The sequence below is a fragment of the Grampus griseus genome (assembly GCF_964374135.1).
Source record: "Grampus griseus genome assembly, chromosome: 6".
Classification (NCBI taxonomy): domain Eukaryota; kingdom Metazoa; phylum Chordata; class Mammalia; order Artiodactyla; family Delphinidae; genus Grampus; species Grampus griseus.
This window is the reverse complement of record NC_139000.1, coordinates 33,297,951-33,319,019: the sequence shown is the minus strand read 5'-3', so window position 1 is coordinate 33,319,019 and position 21,069 is coordinate 33,297,951. Positions and strand designations below refer to the sequence as shown.

The 21,069-nt window shown below is 49.3% G+C and overlaps 1 protein-coding gene across 1 annotated transcript in view; it reads right to left on the bottom strand.

Moving 5' to 3' along the window:
• GABBR2 (gamma-aminobutyric acid type B receptor subunit 2) overlaps nucleotides 1–21,069 on the bottom strand; it is a gene marked incomplete at both ends in the record, with an annotated part of 365,749 nt that overhangs the window by 71,904 nt on the left and 272,776 nt on the right. The window contains 3 exons of the mRNA XM_082657435.1: nucleotides 7,293–7,425; nucleotides 10,299–10,449; nucleotides 14,638–14,718. Coding sequence (XP_082513561.1) covers nucleotides 7,293–7,425; nucleotides 10,299–10,449; nucleotides 14,638–14,718 — 365 coding nt within the window. The remainder of the gene's footprint in view (nucleotides 1–7,292; nucleotides 7,426–10,298; nucleotides 10,450–14,637; nucleotides 14,719–21,069) is intronic.

The window sequence follows — 21,069 nt, the reverse complement described above, 5'->3', positions numbered from 1 at the left end:
GCCTGTCCAGGACCCTAATTGGCCCAAACAGGCCTTGCCAACACCAGCTCCTTCAGCCACATCCCTGAGTTGATCTAAATCTGCCAGGAAAGGTAACCATCAAACCCTGTGGGCATCCCCTGGCCCAGCTTTCCTGCTACCTTCTGAAATCACAAAGCACTTGACCATATGGCCAGCCACAACAACATGGGATCACATGCTGAAATAGCCCCCAAACCACAGTTTTACATCAGATTCTCCCTCAACTGTCTCAAAAAAAATCGCCAAGCAAAAAAATATCACAGACATTTATGGTCTTTTACTTGAAAACATCACTAATTCCTACCACTCTTGAACTTACTGGGAGGCCAGTTGGGTGTTCCCAGGTAGCCTTTGCCTTTTGAGTCAGAGATCCTAGCATCTCTGGGAGGGCTGGAAGAGGGCTGGAAGAGGACGTCGTGCTTCCAAATCCAGTATCCGGACCCCCACTATTCCATCCCTTCCCAGCTGCTGCCTATCCGGAGCTCATTCCTATACCTCTTGTGAGCAGGGTGGATGGCTGAGAGCACGCTTCAGGATCCAGAACCCAGCACTCCATCCTGTGAAGGCCCTGCTTCCTGAGATTCCAGGGTGGAGGGCTAGCATCGCCTTTCCCAACTGGCCCGAACAGGCCTTGCTGATTCTCACGGGACAGAGTTTCTGGTGCTTCCATTTCCTTATATCATCAGTCTCCAGGAGACAAACTCAAAAATAAGCATGGGCTCTAATCTTGACCTCATACTCTAAGCGTGGTCTGTGGATGCAGCGTCAGCATCACCCTGGAGCTTGTTAGAGCTGCGGCACCTCCGGCCACCCCAGACCTGCTGAGCCGAAATCTGCGTTCACCAAGGTCTCCAGGTGATTCACGTGCCCTTTGAGCAGCACTGGCTGTGTGGGCAGAAGTCAGGGCGGTGGTTACTCTTGGGAGGGGGGTGCAGATAGTACCTGGAAGCGGGTAGGAAGGGCTTCTGGGATGCTGGTAATGGCCTGTTTCTTGATCTGGATTCACAGCTGAATCCAGTTTATGAAAATTCATTGAGCTATACGCTTATGAAATGTGTATGTGTATATGTACTCTAATAAAAGGTAAAAAAAATAAAGGAGTCAGGAATCTCAGCAAGTGGAGGCAGCTGGGAGATAAAGCTGAGCCACGCTCCTCGGTGCTTCCATCAGAGCAGCCCTGGGCTGAACTGGCTTCTCCTAGTTCTCACATCAGACTCCAGTGACTGGGGACTCATGTCCAAGAGATCCCACCTGCGTCATTCTTACCTCCCTCGCAGCCTGCCCTGAGGCCCCTTTCAGCACTCAAGGTGGCTGAGGTACAGCAGCTTGGCTTTGACTTAGGCCCTGAGTCTGTCCCCGACCCAGATCTAGCAGAGCAAGGACATGTAAAGCTGGAAGTTGCCATGGACATACCTACGCGCAATCAACCAGCATCAACCCCAGTTTTCCAGCCTCTTCTTCATGCCAAGTTTGCTCTGCTTTATTAGTATCTCTTAGCTGTGTCCAGAGGTGAACACAGTTATTCAGACACAGTCCCACCATTCACTCATTCATTCGTTCATTCATAATGATAATGGCTAGCATTTACTGAATCTTGTTATGTGGCAGGCACTAAGTGCTTTACATGCACTATCTCATTTAACCCTCACAATCCTACGAGTATGCCCATTTTACAGAGGAGTAAACTAAAGCTCAGAGATGTTAACTAACTTCAAGTCACACAGCAGGGAGTAGTGTAGCTAAGGATTTGAATGCAAGCATTCTGGCTGAAATTCTCTTATATGCCAGGCACTATGCTATACTTTGGGGATGTATCAAAAATGAATGAATAAATATACTAAAATGACTGAATTATACACCTTAACAGGGTGAATTTTATGGTATGTGAATTACAGTAGGTCTCCGTTTCTGTGGGTTCCACATCTACGGATTCAACCAACAGGGAGCAAATTGAAAATATTTTTTTAAAAATTCCAGGGCTGGGCTTCCCTGGTGGCGCAGTGGTTGAGAGTCCGCCTGCCGATGCAGGGGACACGGGTTTGTGCCCCAGTCCGGGAAGATCCCACATGACGCGGAGCGGCTGGGCCCGTGAGCCATGGCCGCTGAGCCTGCGCTCCGCAATGGGAGAGGCCATAACAGTGAGAGGCCCACGTACCGAAAAAAAAAAAAAAAGAAAAAAAAAATTCCAGAAAGTTCCAAAAACCAAAGCTTGAATTTGCCACACCAGCAACTATTTACATAGCATTTACATTGGATTTACATAGCATTTGCATTGTATTAGGTATTATGAGTAATCTAGAGATGATTTAAAGTATATGGGAGGATTGCTTATAACCTATGCAAATATTACATCATTTTATATAAGGGACTTGGACATCCTCGGATTTTGGTATCTGCGGGGTTTCCTGGAACCAATCCCCTGCGGATACCAATTATATTCCAATTTAAAAAAATCTGAACAGACAAAAATTTTGGTTGAGATAAATACTGCCCACATTCCTAAGAATTTAGTTGACCTGTTTTTCCTGGTATAAACCCGCTAACAAAAAATCAAAATATTTCTTAAAAAAATGAATGAAATGTCTCAGACATCTTTGTAGTCCGACAGAGCTAGTTCCATACTTTGGTCCTGCCACCTAGCCATGTATGACAGAGTTTCGGTTTTCTCTCCTGTGAAGCGGGGACAGTGAACCCTGCCTTGTCAGGTGGGGATTTGAAGGAAAGGCTTCACCTGGCTGCTGGCCCAAGGTAAATCACAGCAGAGAATGCTGAATTTTATGAGGGCACAGGCTTGGGGAGATCACATGGTACTGCTGACCACCTCCACGCCCAGAAATGCCCTGAATGCCCCTGGAGCTGTTGAGACCTGCACTGGATCAAAGGCCCACCTGGGTCTTCTCGTCCTCACTGCAGAGTCCCTTCTTACCCCTCCACGCTCCTGCTGGGGTTTCTGCCTAGGATTCCACAAGGAAGGCGAGCACCTTTTCTCTTCCCCACCCACCTCGCTCCCTCTCTGGGCTGCCAGGGGCTGGGATTCCTGAGCTGCATAAGCAAGTGTGAGGGCCCTCCCATCCCCCTGGCATGGGGGCTCTAGCCCACGCCCAGCACTGTCCTCATAGGCAGCTTCGTGCCCACAGGGGCCATGTTGCTATGGTGATTACACTACCCACTCAGTGTCCAGGGAGACAGCACCGTGTAGCTGCGAGATGTTTGCAAGACTCGCTAGAACTAGGCTGGGAAGATGCCAGAAAGGGTCAGAGGGAGTGGGGGATGGGAACTGAGTGTGACTGCTTCCCTAGCTCTGTGTGTGTGTGTGAGTGTGTGTACACATGCTCACACACGTACCCACCCGCTGTCCGAGTTATAGCGGCCCTTCTGAGCAGAGGCACAGCCCCTAGAGAGGCATAATCCCGTGATCGTCACAGGTTTCTTCCTGAGGTGGTGTTTACTGTTTATCACTGTGTTTAGTTTCTATATTGAAAACTAAAAGGGAAAAAAGTGGCATTCATATGGCAGCAGAACAGACTGAACTGTGCCTTCTCTTGCTCCACATCTGAAGCTGGCTTCGTGATCCACCTTGTCCCTTGTCCTGTGAGATTTCCTACAGAAACAGTGTGGGACGCCAGGAGATTATACCGTGGCAGGTAGAAAGTTGCCCACTCCCCGTTACTTGCCTTACACTCCAGGTGGCTCCTCTGAATGGTCTCATTTAGCCCACACCACAGTCCCGCATAGGGATTTGTTGTGTTCATTTCACAGACGACAAAACTGAGGCCCAGAGAGGCTAAGTCACCTCCACAGTCCGGAGGTAGTATGTGTAGGGGGCGAGAGTCAAGCCCAGGCTGTTGAAGACCTGTGCTCACTGCACTGGGGGCCTCCTAGGCCCAGAAAGTACACAATCCAAGGCGCCAAGTGAAACAAAGGAGCCACAACCCCTCTGGAATAGCAGGTGGACAACCCACCCTGCACCCACTGGGGTGCACTTAGGCTCTTAATTTAAGAGCTTTTGGTTCCCCTTCCTGAGCAATCAATATTGGGGATGATTAAATAAGTGACCCCGGTCTTAGCCACGCACACATTTGTGCTGACCCAATTCAATCCACACTAGTTAATCTATGCCTTTTCTCCACAGTCACGAATGTGGGCTTCCCCTTGCAGAGCCTCTGAAACAGCCCCGACTGCAAATAAATGAATCCTCAGGGTGGGGAGAACCAGGCCCTAACATCTTCAGAGCCCTCATGTTCCAGCTAATGCTGATTTGTAAAGCGCTTTATGATTTATTCATACCGCCTTGCCAGGTTTCCCAGGACAGCCTTCCCCTCACGCAAATGAGCACGACTCCCAGAACAGAATGTCAGGCTTCATTAAGAGAAAACACCGGGGTGTGGGGATGCCCTCGTTTGGGCTCCCTAGCCTGCGTCACCCAGTGTCTGTAGGATTCGGGGCAAACTCCAGGAAGCACCTGTGCTCTGACGGCCTTTGGCTCGTGAGCATGGTGAGATGGCAGGAATTCCCTTCTGGGAGGGAGAGACTCTCCAAGGGCTGGGCCTCATGTCTCTGCACCCAAGATGGGACCTCGGGCCAGTGGATGCATTCCCAGGTGGCAGGAGCCGGCGACAAGGAGCTGGGAGGGACCCAGGTGGAGCTCTGCCCCCGTGATTCTCGGCCAGCACATCAAGGAGGGCCCCTCAGCTCTCGGGGAGCCACCAAAGATCAGAGCGCCGTGTGAATGAGAAGCCACCAAACCGGCCCCTGGAACCATTTTCATTATTGCCGTTGTCATGGTCTCCTCAAACTTGGGGAGGGCGTCCCCAGGGACAGAGGGAAGAGGGAAACCCCTCGCTTAGCTTCTTCAGGGTGCCTTGGGAGCAGTCCCTCCCTCGGGCCACACTACTGCCCAGGAAAGCTGACCACAGACACACATGGCACCCATGAGCTCACAAGGCCCCACAGGGCACAGAAGTCGTGCTGATGCAGAACTGAAGGGGACCTCAAGCGCTTCACACCTTCTCTAGCGAGCGAGACACAAGCTGCGGTCACCATCCTTGTGCCAGAGGGTCACACTTCTGCGGGCACAAACTGCTAACCCACACCCACAGGGACTTTTGAGCGGCTCAGCTTCTCCGGAAGCTGACTCCGGCACTCTGATGCCAGGCACGTGGGGGACTTGTGACTCGACTTCACCTCCTTAACCCCCAGAAGGGCAGAGTGAAACGGGGCAGAATAAAGAACTCTGAGTAGGAAGCTTGAATCAGGTGAGCTCTGGAGCACGTGGGGCCTAACTGCCCTCCAGGTCCACCCCAGAGAGGAAGGATGCCTGAGCACCCCAGGGACCCCCTGGGGTATTGGGGACTTGACCACGCACTTCTCAAGTGGAACCTTTCAAACAAAGTACGAGTTCTGGGGACATCTCATTTGCTTGACAATTCATGCTGAAGCTGGCTATTAACAAGTCAGTCCGATGTCATCATCTGCAGGAATCAGCGGAGCAACACCACGTGCTCCAGGGACTTCCCTCCAGTCCACGGGCTGTCCCAGAGTCTGGGGATCTGTCAACTACAAATTGGCACTTGCCATCCACCTCTACAAGGATTAAATCACGTGCTGCTGCAGCTGCTGACTTTCAATACCCCCTGAAAGGAGCTCAGGGTGGAGAGCAGGAATGAGGCACTCTGTGCTCTGGGAAAACCTGGCAGAACAGGTCTTCAGATAGTTAGATATTTTTAGGAGCCAATTTTATGATTCCAATTCTTATATCTCCTCATATCTAGAAAAGCACTAAAATCCTTCATGGCGACGTCTGCTCCTCATGACTAGCAGTAACCTCCTGCAAAAAATCTGTGCTTGGTTGCACGTACTCCCCCCTTCACCGAAATCACATATATACTGACCTTCCCCGCTGCCTCTTTGGAGCAGTTTCTCAGAGCTATCTGAGATGCTGTTTCCCGGGCTATAGTCCTCATTTTGTCCCAAATAAAACTTAACTCACGATTCTCACGTTGCGCATGTTTTTTAAGTTGACAGACCCGATGCAGTCCTGAAAGTCCAAGGTGTGGGTGGTGACCTGCAGCACATTTAAGGGGTCCTCCACTTGTTTAATCCTCACTGCCAATCTTTACTTTATGATCGTCCAGTAGTGGGCGACACTGAGACTACAGAGCAGCAAATATAATCTAAAAGAGACTGCTTTCCAAAAAAGGGCCTACGTTGCTCTTAACACCTTAACAGAAAACAGCAACAACAAAAGAGTTGCTTTTGGATTAATCTGGTCAACACTGATCCTTTGACCATCCCTTCTAGCTCTGGTCCTCCAGGCGGGGAATTGGATGAATTACTGCATGTCCTATCCAGTTCTGAGAGATCACAGTAAAGTCCAGAAATAAATCCCAACTGGCCATCCTCATCCTAAAAAGTAAGCCAATGATACTTTCAACTGAGTTCTACACAATTGCTAACTGCTAACGTACAAACGCCTTAAAAAGAAAAACAACTAATAACAACAATAACTAGGCAACAACATTTTTAAACATGTTAATTAATTTTCAAAATAACATTGCTAAAATATAGTAAATAAATTACACTGTTTTGGGCTTCCTTAAATATATGCATTCTCAGTGGGGGTGATATAGTTCCCAAGGGGGACAACACTGGTTCTTGAATGTGAAAATTTATTACTCTTTTATGTAGAAACTATAGGTATATATACAGTACATAAACAGAAATACAGTATATCTTTGGTATTGAAATTTCAAGAAGGGATAATTAGAAAAAAAAGGCTCCTTATGGGGGCAATTAGCAAAAAAAAGGGTTGAGAAACACTGCTGTTAAATAGAGAATAAGGAAAGCGATCTTTTCTGTACAACTCAAAGTCATCCATACAAACACCTCTCCTTATATTCTGTGATGGCCGTCAAGGTTGGTGGGCAGACTTGTTCCTTCTTACACAGCCCTGACTCTGACCCCAGGCACAGTGCCTGGGTGGGCATTTTTCTCCCTTGCTTTTCTAGGTTATTCAATCATTCTCAGTGGGCTGTCTTCTAGCAACAGCCTGTTAAATACAGGCTCTTAATTTTACAGGCAATACTTAAGTTCATTCTGGTCTGAAAGCTATCCCACGCTGCCCTGTTGAACTGCCTGAATGGCTGAACAAGTTGTCTGCTGCCTGTTCATGTATTTTCACGCAGTTATGGGTTTGTATCTGTGTTTTTGGTGATTGTGGTCACCAAGAAAACCTTGTATCACAAACCACTGGAATGTGCAGAATGACTTACGGTGCAAAGGGTTTCGAAGGTCTTTTCAGAGACAAAGGACCCATCCAGGCCAAAGAGAAAGATGGATGCATAGGAAAGCATTCCTCCGAGGATGATAAGGTTGTTCATATACGGACTTGACATCTTTATCAGCCTGAGAAAAGAAAGAGATACTATAGTTAGCAGAACTGTTAATTTAGCTACTCCTGCAGCAGGTATTTTCTGAATGTGTATCTTGTCACCAAGGCTAGAGAGGGAGAGAAGAATGGAAACCCTGGCTTCCTTCACTGCCCCCTCCCCAAGACTGTGCTTCCTCTGATGGGCTGTTTCCCCCTCACTATAGGACCGCGATGCTATCGATTTCTAGTTGTTGATTTTCCTGTCTTCTCAGTCAAGTTCACCTATCACTTCTCTGGGGACAGCTTGTATTGCCGGCTTCTTCAACCATTAATTTTTGGTTTACACAAAGATGTTAAGTCAACAGTTTTTTTTTGGCTGGGGCTGGGAAGACAGCCAAATCTAGAGAATTCTAATCTATGTTCAGCAACCTTCCACAGTGAGGGACTGTCCTGAGCACAAAGAGGGCCACACGCATGGTACCTCCCGGTACCAGGTGATGGAGATGGACAATGGAGTCCCCACCCCCAACCTCCCCCTGTCTTCACCAGGCTGTGTTAAACCATCAGCCAGCTGGAATTTACTCTCAGATGTGTCTGGCTCCCCCAGCACAATCTGTTCAGAATGTCTTGGGTTTTCAGGTGCCCCCATGGTCCAGGTGCTCTTTTGCAGATTGTAATTATGGTCAGTTGTTCCCTGAGCATTTTCTTTTGCATTCTGCAGTTCTATTAATCCTTTCACATTTAAAAATTCAGTGTCAAAGTAGTAGAGTGATAAAAAGCCGGCTGTAAATTGTGGACCCCTCATGGGCTTTTGAATTGAAAGCCCTGAGTCCAGCAAACACCCCTGTGACCTCATGAGGTGCACCCTTGGCAAGTCAGTTAGCCGACTGAGTTTCCTCACCTATAAAAGCACATATACCACTGCCTAGGACACATGTGAAGCTGAGAGGGGACTGGGTCCCTGAAGGTTCTTTTGTAAACCATGAACCGCTAAGGTCCCTTCATTCTTATTACCATAGGAAGCAAGGAGGGGAGAGGCCAGAACTGAGGCAGGCTTCCTGGATGGGGTAGACCTTAAAGGATGAGTAGCATTAAGGAAGATAGAAGAGAGGGGGATTTGAAACCACAGTGACATTTATTTCCTATCTCTTTGTAGATTTTTTAATCTGAAAAGCCAGTCAAAAAATTCACACAGGGACTTCCCTGGTGGCACAGTGGTTAAGAATCCGTCTGCCAATGCAGGGGACAAGTGTTCGAGCCCTGGTCCGGGGATATCCCATGTGCCTCGGAGCAACTAGGCCCATGTGCCACAGCTGCTGAGCCTGTGCTCTGAAGCCCGCGAGCCACAACTACTGAGCCTGCATCTGCAGCTACTGAGGCCCACGTGCTTGGAGCCTGTGCTCCGCAACAAAGGGAGGCCACAGCAGTGAGAAGTCCATGAACCGCAGCAAGGAGCGGCCCCCGCTCACTGCAACTAGAGAAAGCCCGCGCACAGCAACGAAGACCCAACACAGCCAAAAATAAATAAATACATAAATAAATAAATTTATTGGAAAAAAAAATTCACACGGAAGCCAGCCAAGAGGGGGTAGTTAGGAATTAAAGGAGTATAGTCTTAACAACAGGGACAACTTGCTGTTATGACAAAAACTACTGCAGCTTGCAGGAAGGGAATCTAACATTAAGAGCTGACCACATGCCCAGGGCCTTGTGTCGAGTGCTAACATGCATGGTCATCATTTAAGGCTTGTACGGAGTAGATCAGAGTTGCTTCAATTTTTTTTGGAGGCAATATTTGTGTTATCGGTGATAAATAAAACAACAGGTGAATACAACTTTCTGTTTTTCAGCAAACAGGTTTGACCTAAGCAGCTGCTACCAAAAACAAAAAGAAAACAAACCCCAAAACGACAACAAAAGCTCTAGAGTCGCCAAGTTCCTCCTTGGCAAGCAGGGAGAGAAGGAAAACCTCTTCTCTTGGGATCGCGCTCGTCCCTGCAGCCCAGGAGGTCGCCCTGTGTGCCTTCTGGGCACGACAACAGAGCCGCGCCGCCTCTGGGGGGCACCGAGGCTGTTCCCCCCGCGAAGGCCCACCCTCTGAGCCCTGCTCAGCCACTCCCACAACAAGGCAGGGAGCAGGGGTCAGGGATTTCTACGGAAACCAAAGAAGCTGGCTGTGCTCGGCAAACACCACGGCCCGGGGCGGTGGCCCGTACTACCCATGGCTGGCCAGAATAACTCGGAAAGCGAGTTGGTCTCCTCCGGAGAGGGAAGGGCACGCGTGGGGGAAAAGGGATCAAGGCCAGAAACCCAGGGGATAGGCTCTGCTACACGCAGCAGTGCGGTCTCGGACAGGGCTCTCCAGCCCTCCGACATCGAGCTGGCGCTCTCATGTGCAATTGCGGTCATTATTCGAGGGTCAACCGAGATGATGAAGGAGGCGCTTCCTAGGTTGTGATATGCTGTATGGATGGGAAGTGTCCTTACTGAACTCAGTGATCTCCCTCTGGCAGTGCTTCCTGAAGATGCTGGTGGGTGGGGAAAAGACGTTTGGGGAATTCTGCTTCTATATTTCTCCTCCTGGACCACCACACAGTGCACATGCATGGCCAAAATTCCAAGAAGACCTGTGGACTTGGACCCTTCAATTTTGTTTAAGCCAGACTTCCTGTGCAAGCAGTGCTCCTGCCTGTGTGTGTGTGTGTGTGTGTGCGTGCGCACGCTCGTGCACACACACACTCACGTGAAACATCTAATGACATCCCAGTAACTAAGCGGCACACTTTGGAAAACTGCCCTAGTAACTTCTGTGCCCCTGGAGAATGTGTTACGTGATGCTCCTACACTTTGTCTGTGAGGCTTGTCTACCCAGAAAGCACTATCCAAGAGGAGGGCATGAGTGACTTACTTCTGATTCCGATTCTTGATGTTGAAGAAGAGAAAAGCGCTGGCCATGATCATTCCCAGGATGGTAAGGGCGGAGAGGATGCTGTAGAGAGGTAGGGAGATCTTACGAAGCTGTTCCAGGACGATGGTCTTGTCTTTTGGTGGTTCAGATCCTAGAAGATCAAGGAAAAGGCATCAGCTGAGCTCAGCGCACAGTCAGTCCCCGAGAACATCCTTGCCTGGATGCCCTTGACACCCGCCACCTGTGCACAAACTGTGCAGGACACGTCACTGGGTGAGCGGGCTCCAGCGGTTGGCCAGTAGGGAGCCTAAGCCAGGACTTATTTCTTTCTCTAAACAGAATCAATAAGGGATTTGTGATGCATTTAATCGCCATTAGAAGACTAGAATTTGGTCTAATTACCATGTTGAAAACCCATTGCCATTTATTCCCCAAAGGTACCAGTGGCTTAGAAGGCGCAGGGCTGGGTGCTGTGAGTAGGTACCATTGGTTGTCTTTGGGGTGAGGAACTTGGCTTGGGCTCTCAAGGACTCTGTGCTAACACATGATAATGGCCACCCCTCAACAGGGTGGAAACCTTGCCTGTCAATTCCGTGGAGACATATATGTGCTCTGGCTGCGGATTTTCTGCCTCAAGGTCATTATGCTATAAAAGCTCTTTCTGGTTTTCCATTTTCATAAGACTTACTGTGGGAGGCAGAAGCTACTGGCATGCCTTCCCCTCCCTGCTGTGCCAGGACTGGACAGAAACTGTGGGATTCCATCCCGCTGTGTGACTGTAGAGATGTCTCTGCTCATTCTTCAAGGGCACCTGGGGGAGACCTGAGGGCCTCAGAGCAAACTCATCTTTATGGATGGTGGCAAATTGTCCTGATTTACCAGGTACAGGCTGGTTTGGGAGGAAAGATGCAGGGACACCCTTTTCCTCACCTGCCTACCTCTTGTTTCTTGCAGATCCCTTTTTTCTCAGTTGCTATTTCAGGTCAGGTTTCTGCTGTGGAACTGTGACACTTTGAAGCTTTTCCCTCCAGTGTGGAATCGGTCAGATGTTCAAGAGTGGCCAAACCTGGGAGACCCACCAGGGGTCACAATGACCCCACCACAGCTGTGCCACGGGTGCCAACCTAGGTTATGCCTCCATTCCCAGGAGACAGGCAGAGGATGGGCAGATGTGGTGGCAGGGATTGAGAACTCCCCTGCACATCTGTTTAAAAAACTCTGCTAGCAAGTTCAAATGTGTTTGGAAACAATCAGTGGATAAAAAGAGTCTGAATCATCTAAGCAGTAGAGGGAACTGTCAGGTTCAAAAACAGCTAGAAACCTGCTGGCTTGGTTAATGTAAAGCATTAAGCACTTACATGCAAAGTAACACTTATAAGAGTGGCCTCAAGGGCTGCAAGTCAGGGCAAAAGCAGACTCAAGGTGATACAGGTAACACCATCTCTTGCTTCCAGAAATAAAAGCTCAACACCTGGACATTTTTCCTCCCACTCCCTGTCCTCCTCCCCCCTCCCCCGACATAGCCTGGGCTGCATTAGGCACCTTCTGGATCCCCAACACAAGAGCTGTGAGTGCCCATGAGTCCTTGGTGGAAATAAGCTCCTCTTTGGGCACTAAGCAAGGGGGCTAGATTTGGATCAAAGGTTATGTGACTACTATAACCACTAGTTTGTGTAGAAACAACTTCAGAAAATCAGCATCTCTTTTTCCACCTTGTCTTCCCTCAAAATGGCACCTTCTCACCGTGCATCTTAGCTAAGTCATTAGGGAAGCCAAATGGTAACAGCTTATCAGAAGTGTTAGTAACAGCAGCAGTCCTGTTTCTTGCTCCCCACCCAATCCATTCATTCATTCTTCATCCATTCATCACCATCCTTCCTTCATTCGTCCTCATTAATGATGGGCATCATCATTGATAATCACCTTCCAACTGTCAGGCCTGGTGTGGGGCACCAGTGATTCAAAGATAAGCAAGACACAGTTCCTGCCCTCAGGGAACTTACACACTAGCCATGTTTTTTTTTTTTTTAAAGGCAGTAGCAAGCACATTTATTGAATGCTTACCATGAGCTGAGCACTTTAATAGAGATTTTCTCACTTGATCTAAGAGTCTCATGGGTAGAGAAGATTACTCCCATTTTACGGGGTGAGGGAACTTTTTTTTAGGTGTTAAGTGGCTTTTATAGCTAGTAAGTAGCAAAGCTGGACAGATTTGAACCCAGATCTGCCTAGCCCTGAAGCCTGTGCCTTAATCACTATGCAAAGTGCCTCTGGCGATGGGGTCCAGGTGGTGTGCGAACATCAGGCCCAGGGAGGCCTGAGCAGGAAACAGGCGGCCGAGTGCAGTTCCGCCAGATGGGGTCAGGAAAGGCTACAGAATGGAGATGATGTGGGAGCTGAGTCTTGACAGGAAGATGAGTAGTTGGCTGTTTACTAGGAAGACATGGAAGAAAGGGCATTCTGGGCCAACGGCCCAGCACAGGTGAAGGCATGGTGAAGTCTCGGCACATTTGCAGAAATGTCAGCAGTTTGGCTGCGGAGACCTGAAGGAGCAGGCAGAGAAGTGGGGCGGGGTCCCCTCCTGGAGGTCTTAGAACCACCCCAGGGAGAGGCCCCTCGCTGTGAGCAATGGGGACTGTGTGGGCCTCTTCAGTGTGACATGACAACTGAGGGCAGAATGGACTTGAGGGGGTTAGACTGGTGATGGGTGGGTAAAACCCATGGGGGGTTGGTGCAGGGGTCTGGGTGAGAGATGAATCCAGGCAGGGTGTGGACAGGAGAGCTGGGTTCTGCCCAGGTGTCCTGGCTCGGCTCTGGGTTCAGAGACTGGTTATCCACCTTCTGGGTGGTGCAGGGAAGCTCTGAGAAGCAGGAAGCAAGTCTGGAACAGCTGCAGCCTCAGTGTTATCCTGGCCTCGTGCTTCCTAACTATAACTAGCTTTTTTCCTGGCTGGGTTTTTTATGTTTTTCCTTCAGTTCTGTTTTGTGTCTCTTATTTATTTTGTTTGAATTTTTCTTTCAATTTGTAAACCCAGAATTCTTATTCAGCAAACCCAGATCTCCTGCGTCCAGGAGGAAACAGCCCTATCTTGGGGATCAGACTCCCATAGTTAGAATTGGCTTTGCCTCTCACAGGCTGTGTGAATTTGGAGTTTTCTGATCCCTTTTCTCATCTGTACAGCAGGGATGACAGGACTTATCCACCCACTTTCAGAATTTTTCTGTGGCTCCATGAGGTAATAGATGACTACGGTCTTGGTGACAGCTCCCTCAGGTGGGACTGTGAAGACCACACCTCCTCTTTGAGGCCACCTGGAGCTTTCTGGAATCCCACAGATCCAAAATCTAACCAAATGGTTCATGGGAGAGCCTTCTTTGGTGGTCTTGGATTTAAGAAGGAGCTCCAGGTGCAGAAAGCCAGCTGTCTGTTCTTTGATTCCCAGTGGAATCAAAGCAGCAGCATCTGGATGCTATGGGCATGGCAGCTTCCTCCACAGCCACCCCGTGATGAGGCTGTCCATCCATCTATCCATCCATCCACCCACCCACCCACCCACCCATCCACACATGCACCCATCCATCCACCCAGTTCCTCACTGACTCATATGCTCACCCTTTCATTCATTTAATTCACCCACCCACTCATTCATTTACTTGATCAATCATGTATTATTTTTTCATCACATATCACTGAGCCCCCAACATGTGCCAGACCCTGGCTGGTGCCAGGAATTTAAACTCAAATAGGATCCAGTCAGGGAGCTCATGGTCCAATAACCTACTAATTTCAATGCAAAGTGACAGAGGCCATAAGAAAAGCAGAGACAAAAGACTGTGGAAGCAAAGAGAAGAGAGCCGTTAACTCAGTTGGGGGGCATCAGGGAAGGCTGAACAGAGCAGGTGTCATTTGATCTGGGTCTCGATGTTGAGGAGAAGTTCTCCAGCAGAAGAGAGGGAATGGTTTTCCAGGAAGAGCAGCAAGTGGAGAGGCCTTATTACCAGCCCATCCATGTCTTTTCTGAGGAGGTGACACAGCAAAATTTAGTTGGGCCACACATAAAAAGAATTACTTCTGGCCATTCAACAGTTTAAACACAGATGCTTTGGTGAGGGCCAGCACTCCATGCAAATTCCAGTGCCCCATCCCAGGGGCTGGAACCCAGCTCCCATGTGGTGATGGTATCCTGTCCTCAGTGAGCGAGTGCATGGATTGAGAGGAGAGGATGTTCCCTCTTCCCCACAGAGCCAAGGACTCTGAGCTCATCCACAACCCTCAACAATATGCAGGCCTGGGAGCACCTGAGCAGGCCCCCTCCTCTGAGAAGCCCACCTGCCTTACCTTGGAACTTAATGGTGTCGTTGATGATCTCCAGTGTGTCAGCCACAGCATTGTATTCTCCCACCTTCACCTCCCTGCTGTCTGCGGGGAGCAAGAAACAGTGTTAGGTTAGATCCAAGTCCTGTGTTTGTCTGGGTGCTCCTGTCCCAGCTCTTGCTCCCCCACAGGCTCTGGCTATATTCTTGCAGGCTTTTCCTTTCCCCAGTGCCTTTTCCAGGTAGAATCACAAAACCTTCACCTTGATCTGGGCTGGAACAAATACCCTCTCATGTCGTCTCATCAACTGGTCACCCATCCTTTGCTGTACATGTATAGATGGGAAGCCTACTCCCCCCCATAACTGGACTCTCTGCCTGTTACCAAGTCTTTCCAGGGTCATTAGCTGAATGGTCTCTCTCTAACTTTCCTCTGCCATCTGGCTCTGCCCTCTAGGAGTGCATGGACCACTCTGCTCCCCCTGCCCCAGGAGAGCCCTAGAGCCTTGAAGACAAAAACACATCATGCCTCTGGCAGTAAGCCTCCCACCTTACTGAACATCATTTCTATTTCCCACCCCATCCAGGCCCTGGGGGTGGGCAGAGCAAAGACGCTACAAGAGACTGGGAAAGATGGGTCAGGACGCCAGGACAGAGTGGGCATCCTGGAAGCCAAGGAAAGGGACAATTTCACAAGGGAGCTGGCCAGCAATGCCACATGCCACCAAGACAGGGACGAGAAGCCCTTTGAACAGAGGATCCATTCAAGGCTTGTGAGGGAATACTGATGACAGATGAAGCTGAATCAGGGAAAGGTGGGGTTAGAGGCAAAGAGCCAAAGGCAAGGAGTAGAGAGTGGGGCTCCCAGGGTAGCGCAGTCTTGGACAAGGTGGCGAGTGGGCAGGGAGAGGCCAAGGGGATTCACCTTTAGATGTCTTTTCTTGTTTAGTTCTCACAGTTGTGTGCAGTTAAGTGGTTTCAGTCCCACTTTACAGACGAGGAAATCAAGGCTCAGGCAGGTTGTGGCTTTGCCCAAAGCCCCACTGATACTAAGAGCAGAGTCCAGGTTCAAACTCAGGACTGTTCCCACAGCCATGCTCTTCCCTGACATGTGGCTGCCTTAATGGGATCCCTGAGAGGTGACAGTTCTGGGCTGAGTTCCACAGGCCACCTGTGCCTCCTGAGTGTAATAACTACAGAGAGGAGTGCCCACCTGCCCACCGGCGGGGCAGGCATGTACTCAGAGCTGCAGACCCTGGTTCTCAAAATGCCCAGGGGTTATAAAGCGACACAGCAGCAGGAATTCCAAGCACGTGGCCAGAGGAGCTGCCTGCTGGGCCTCTGGCTCTAAGTGAATGTCTCTGCAGAGACACAGGTGCGCTGCTGGTTCCTTATAAGGATTCAGGAAACGGAACAGGGAATCCTATAGGCCACACTTCTGCCTGCGTTCCTTTAACTGTGGGGTGGAAAACAGGGCTGTAAAAGTCACTTCCTTCTCCCTGCAAAGGTCTCCCTGCCATTTGGGAGGCCTCATGCTGTGTAGGCGGCTGTCACTTGCAGGGGTCACCCAGCTCCTAAATGTCACATCAGCAGACTCTGCTGGGAGCTCCAGCATCCCTGCTCTGGCCTTTTGAAGTCTCAGCCGTAATCAGCTCCTACTGCTCAGCGGAGGAGGCCCTGATTTATTTATTTGGTGTGGGGAGGCAGCACATGAAATATGCAGGCTGCCTGGAATAAATCATCAGGAGCCAGGCGGTGGTGCGGCTGGCAACTCACCACGCCCCCAGCCGCGCAGCCTGACCCTCTGACTCATACACCTGCTGTACCATCCATCCCATGGTACCGCTTCCTGCAATGACCATAACTGCCGTAATCTCTCCCCGGGGGCAGTGCCTGGAGGCTGGGTGGGGTGGGGGGCGTCACACATTCCTGCATTCAGGGTTCCATAGCAAACCTTGAATCAGGCATAATTCACCCCAGTTTACAGGTGAGGGAGGAGCTTCATGTCAGCTAAGTGAACGCTCAGAGCCAAGTGCTGGGCAGCGACCAAGTGGGTGCCTGAACTTGACTCCCCTAGTTCTAAATTCAGAACATTTTCCCCACCCATACTGAGCAGGGCTGCTGGTCATTCAGCCCATACTTACTGAGAGCCTACTGCATGCCAGGCCCAGGTATTTCATAATAAAGAATCCCTCAAAAGCAGCAGCGTAGGTGGAGGAAGCTTAGCTTATGTCCTCATCCTTGACCAAGCTGACCTTGGACATCTGGGCGATGAAGGATGTTTATACTAAATCCCTTAGTTTAATCACTTCATTCATTCATTCAATAAACACTGGGTGCCTGTTATGTTCTAGGCTCTGTGCTGAAGGCTGGAGTTACAAAGATTAAAAAATAATTCATAACCTCTGACCTTGTAGTTTAGTGACTGCAGCATCACCCAGCCCTACCGGGTGGGTAAAATTACTCCCATATGCCAGTAATATTTCCCTTCTAGCCTGTGACCTGTGAGTGGATGGCTGTAACGGTAAAATTTCAACTTTCAGAGTGCCTATGAGGACTAAAGAGGAGACTATAGGCAGTTCCTGGCTTGGGGCCTCACAGGAAGTATTCAATAAATTGTAGTTATTTGAGTCACGACAAAAGTAACTGTGAGCTATTTGTGAGGTCCCCAAACACTCCCTGTGTTTTCTTACTACCACTGTTCCCCACAATGGTCCCTCTGCTTGGAAGGTAGCTTTCCCCTTCCTCTACCAAACCAACATGTCCAAACCCTATCCACCTTTTCCAGGAAGGCATCCCTGAGTACTGTTCCTCCCCAGTTGCTGTGGGCTCAAGGCATGGGTGATATGTGAGAAGCTGTGTTGCAGCCATGCCCTAGGTGTGCCCAAACCTTATGATTCCTGCCAGCCGGTCAGTTCCTGAGTGGAACCTGAAGTCTCGTTTCTGAGGTCCCAGGCAGCATAGGGTCGCATCCCCTGCACTTTGCCCAGGGCCCCTCCTGGCTCTGCAGGGGAAGGATGGCGTCCCCTGTGTTCTTTCTTTCACCCACGGCCCAGCCAGGTGGTGACCATGATAGGTGGGCACTTCCAACTTTTAACTCTTGGGTTCCTTGGTAACTCTGTTGTGCAAAGAACATCGACCACTTATTTGGATACAGACGTGAAGACTGCGGAACAGGGGATTTGCGGACAGACTAGAAAGAGGATTCATGGGGGCAGCAGAGAATAGAGCAGAGGGAGAGGGGCTGTGGCGTTGAGTCTGTCACTGGCCACCCTCCCTGCCCTGCTAGCCCTGCTGTAGGTTGCCACTGACTTATCATGTGACCCTGGACAGATGATTCCGTTTCTCTGGACCTCAGTTTCTCCATCTACAAAGTACACCGCAGGGGTTCAAATAGTTCTCAGTCCTGGCCAGGCACTAGAGTCACCTAGGGAATTTCTAGAAAATTCAGATGCCTGGGTCCCAACATGGATCCATTATATTAAAACCTCTGGGGGGTTGAGGAGTGAACCCTGGGTGGCCATATTTTTAAAAGTTCCCTAAGTTGACTAACGCATAACTAGAGTTGAAAACCACTGTATTAGACGAAGGACCCTGCAACGCTGACAATTTCTGTTCTCAGAGGCTCAAAATACTATAAAACAAAGAGCCCCTTTTCCTGCAGAATAATACTGGTTCCTTGCTGTGGTGCAAAAAAAAGGATTCTCTTAAAAATGTGCATTCTTTCTTTTTCTTTATTTCCAACTTTGGATTTGGATGATACATAAAGAAAATAAGTCCTATTGGTGAAAATTAGGCTGCCAAAAAAGTCCAGTCTGAAAATACTCCCTGGCTGCGGGCCTGAGAGCATCCTTGAGACGGGGCTGGGGAACTGCTTCAATCACAGAGCGGTCCTGCCTCCCTCCCGTATCACAACCCCTGGGTGGGAGAGCTGGGTGGAGGGTCGCCAACCTCCTGCTGCAGCTGGTCCCCACACCCTGCTTCCTGGACTCTACTCCCCTCACCCCCAAATGCTCATTCTTCCTCAACTGACTCTAGGTCTGCATTGAGGGAAGTATGCGTGTCTTTTACAGTTTAATTGTTGCTGCAAACATAAAGAAATGTAAAACTCTGAGGTGTAAAACAAAAGACAACCTTGGCTCAATGAACATCAAAGATTCTATAAAATTACTCCATTCTAGGACTCCCTAACAAAATCCCAGACTCAGGGAAAGGAAAGAGCTCTGGCTGGAGGACAGGGCCCCTGGAACGGGTCTTGGTTTTGCCATCTCCTCAATAAGGAGCCCCAGGGACGTGCCATCCTCTGCCTGGGTCTTGATAAAACAAGTGGGCCAGACGGGGAAATCTCTGTGCCCTCCAGCTCTCGTTCCATGATTCTGCAACTGCTTTGAAGGGTCTTCCTCACTCCAAGCGAAAGTCTGCTCTCCGAGACTTGCCCTCACAGTCCTAGCTCTGCCTGGGGGCCACACATCACAGCAACTCCTGATCCTGACCGTGCTTCAGAGATGGCAACACTGTGATTTTGATTTCGGGCCTCGATTCTGCTTTTCTCCAGGCTGGCCAGCCATTCCCCAGGAAGTGATTTTTCACTCCCCTCATCCACCCTGCCCCTGTGGACAGGCCCTAGATGGTCACTCTCCTCCCACTGGGTGGAAACAGGTCTGAGCAGCACCTCTCAGCATCACCAAGCAGAGAGCGACTGTGCTCCCTTGGCCTGGATTCTCCCTCACACTCGTCTCTATCCACAAACAGTACGCCACTGTCGCATTTTCAGTAAGTTAACTTCACTGACCTTTGTTTTGAGATTTTAACAGACTAGGTGGACACTGGCCAAATGCCCCAGGAGTATAATAATCCTGCCAAGGGCGGATCTGTCCAGTGACTTATAGGCAAACTGGCTCAGGGCAAAAGCTGAATACCCAAGGGGACACAGAACACATATAGATACAACAGGCTATTTGAACCTAGAACACCTTTTCTCTCTTCCTCTTGGGTAACTCTCATTGGTTCTTTAGAATTCATCTTGGATGCCACCTCTCCCAGGTAGCCTTCCTAGAATCTGCCAGGTGGAGCCGAGCACCTCTCCTCTGAATGACGTTTCACACTCAGTTGGGGTCCTGCGTCTGCTCCCCACTGAACCAGGGGGTTCCCTGAGGGGAAGGGCTGTGTCTTACCCATCTCAGTACCCCCTGTGCCCAGCTAGGACCTGGCGGGCAGGTGCCAGGAAATGACCGTTGTGAAACTTCAAAAGCCCAAACCATAGGATCAAAAAAAGAAAGAAAGAAAAAATAGCACATCAAAATTAAGAACTTCCGTTCACCAGGGACTTTAAGTTTAGAGACAAGTAACCGAATGGGAGAAGATGTTTGCAAAGCCTAAAGCCAAAAAGGGACTGAAACCTAGATTACGTAAGGAACTCTTACAAATCACCAAGAAAAAGACAATACACTCAAAATAAAAGTGGTCAAAGGATCAGAACTGACAATTAACAAATGGCAGACAAGCACAGGAAGAAATGTCCAAACTCATCAGTAACCAGAGAAATGACATTCAAAACCACAGTATAATATTAATTTATATCTTTAGATTGGCAAAAAATGAGAGAGCTGGCAAACACCAACTGTGGGTGAGAGGTAGGGACACAGGACTCCTCATGCTGGTGGGAGTGGACATGGGTACGGCCATTCCCAAGAGCCATCTGGCAAATTTTAGGCATGTTGGGTGTTGACACACCTTCCGACCCAACAATTCAGCTCATGGGGATTTGTCCTAAAGAAATACCCAGCTGGGTTCATAAGGGGACATGTACAAGGACACTTATTATGTTTGGAGACAGGGAGTTGAAGGTGACCTGAGTGGCTGTCACTGGGAGAATGGAGGTGTACATCCCCTGGAATGAGCAGTGAGAGCCACAGCCTAGATGCAGACACAGCAACATGGAGGTATCTTAAAAACAAAGTGCTGGCGTGCAGGAGCCAGGAAATGACCGTTGTGAAACTTCAAAACCCCAAACTTTTGCTTGGAAAAAAAAGCAGAAAAAGTATGTAATCCAGTTATGTCGATGCAAATTCAAAATATGCACACAAAACAGCAATACACATTTTGCAAGGACACATACAAACACAATATCTGCATTAAACACTTAGAATGTTTGCCTTTCTTGGGGAGAGGCAGGAGTGGCATATGAGAATATGAGGGAAATAAAGGTACAAACAAACAAGAGGGGCTTTCATGGACCAGGGATAACAACGTTCCATGAAATGAGGAGTGTGAAGTGTGTCCTGAGGAAGTAAGATAGCACTTTGCTCAAGAAACTCTGGAGGGGGTAAATCTGGTATCATTGTGAAGAGTGCCCAGGAGAGGAGCAGGAAGCCAACAGCTGTCACAGCTCTTCTCTGTGCTAGTCACTGAGCCAGGCTCATTCATAGCCTCAGGTCACTGGAGTCTCACCATCACT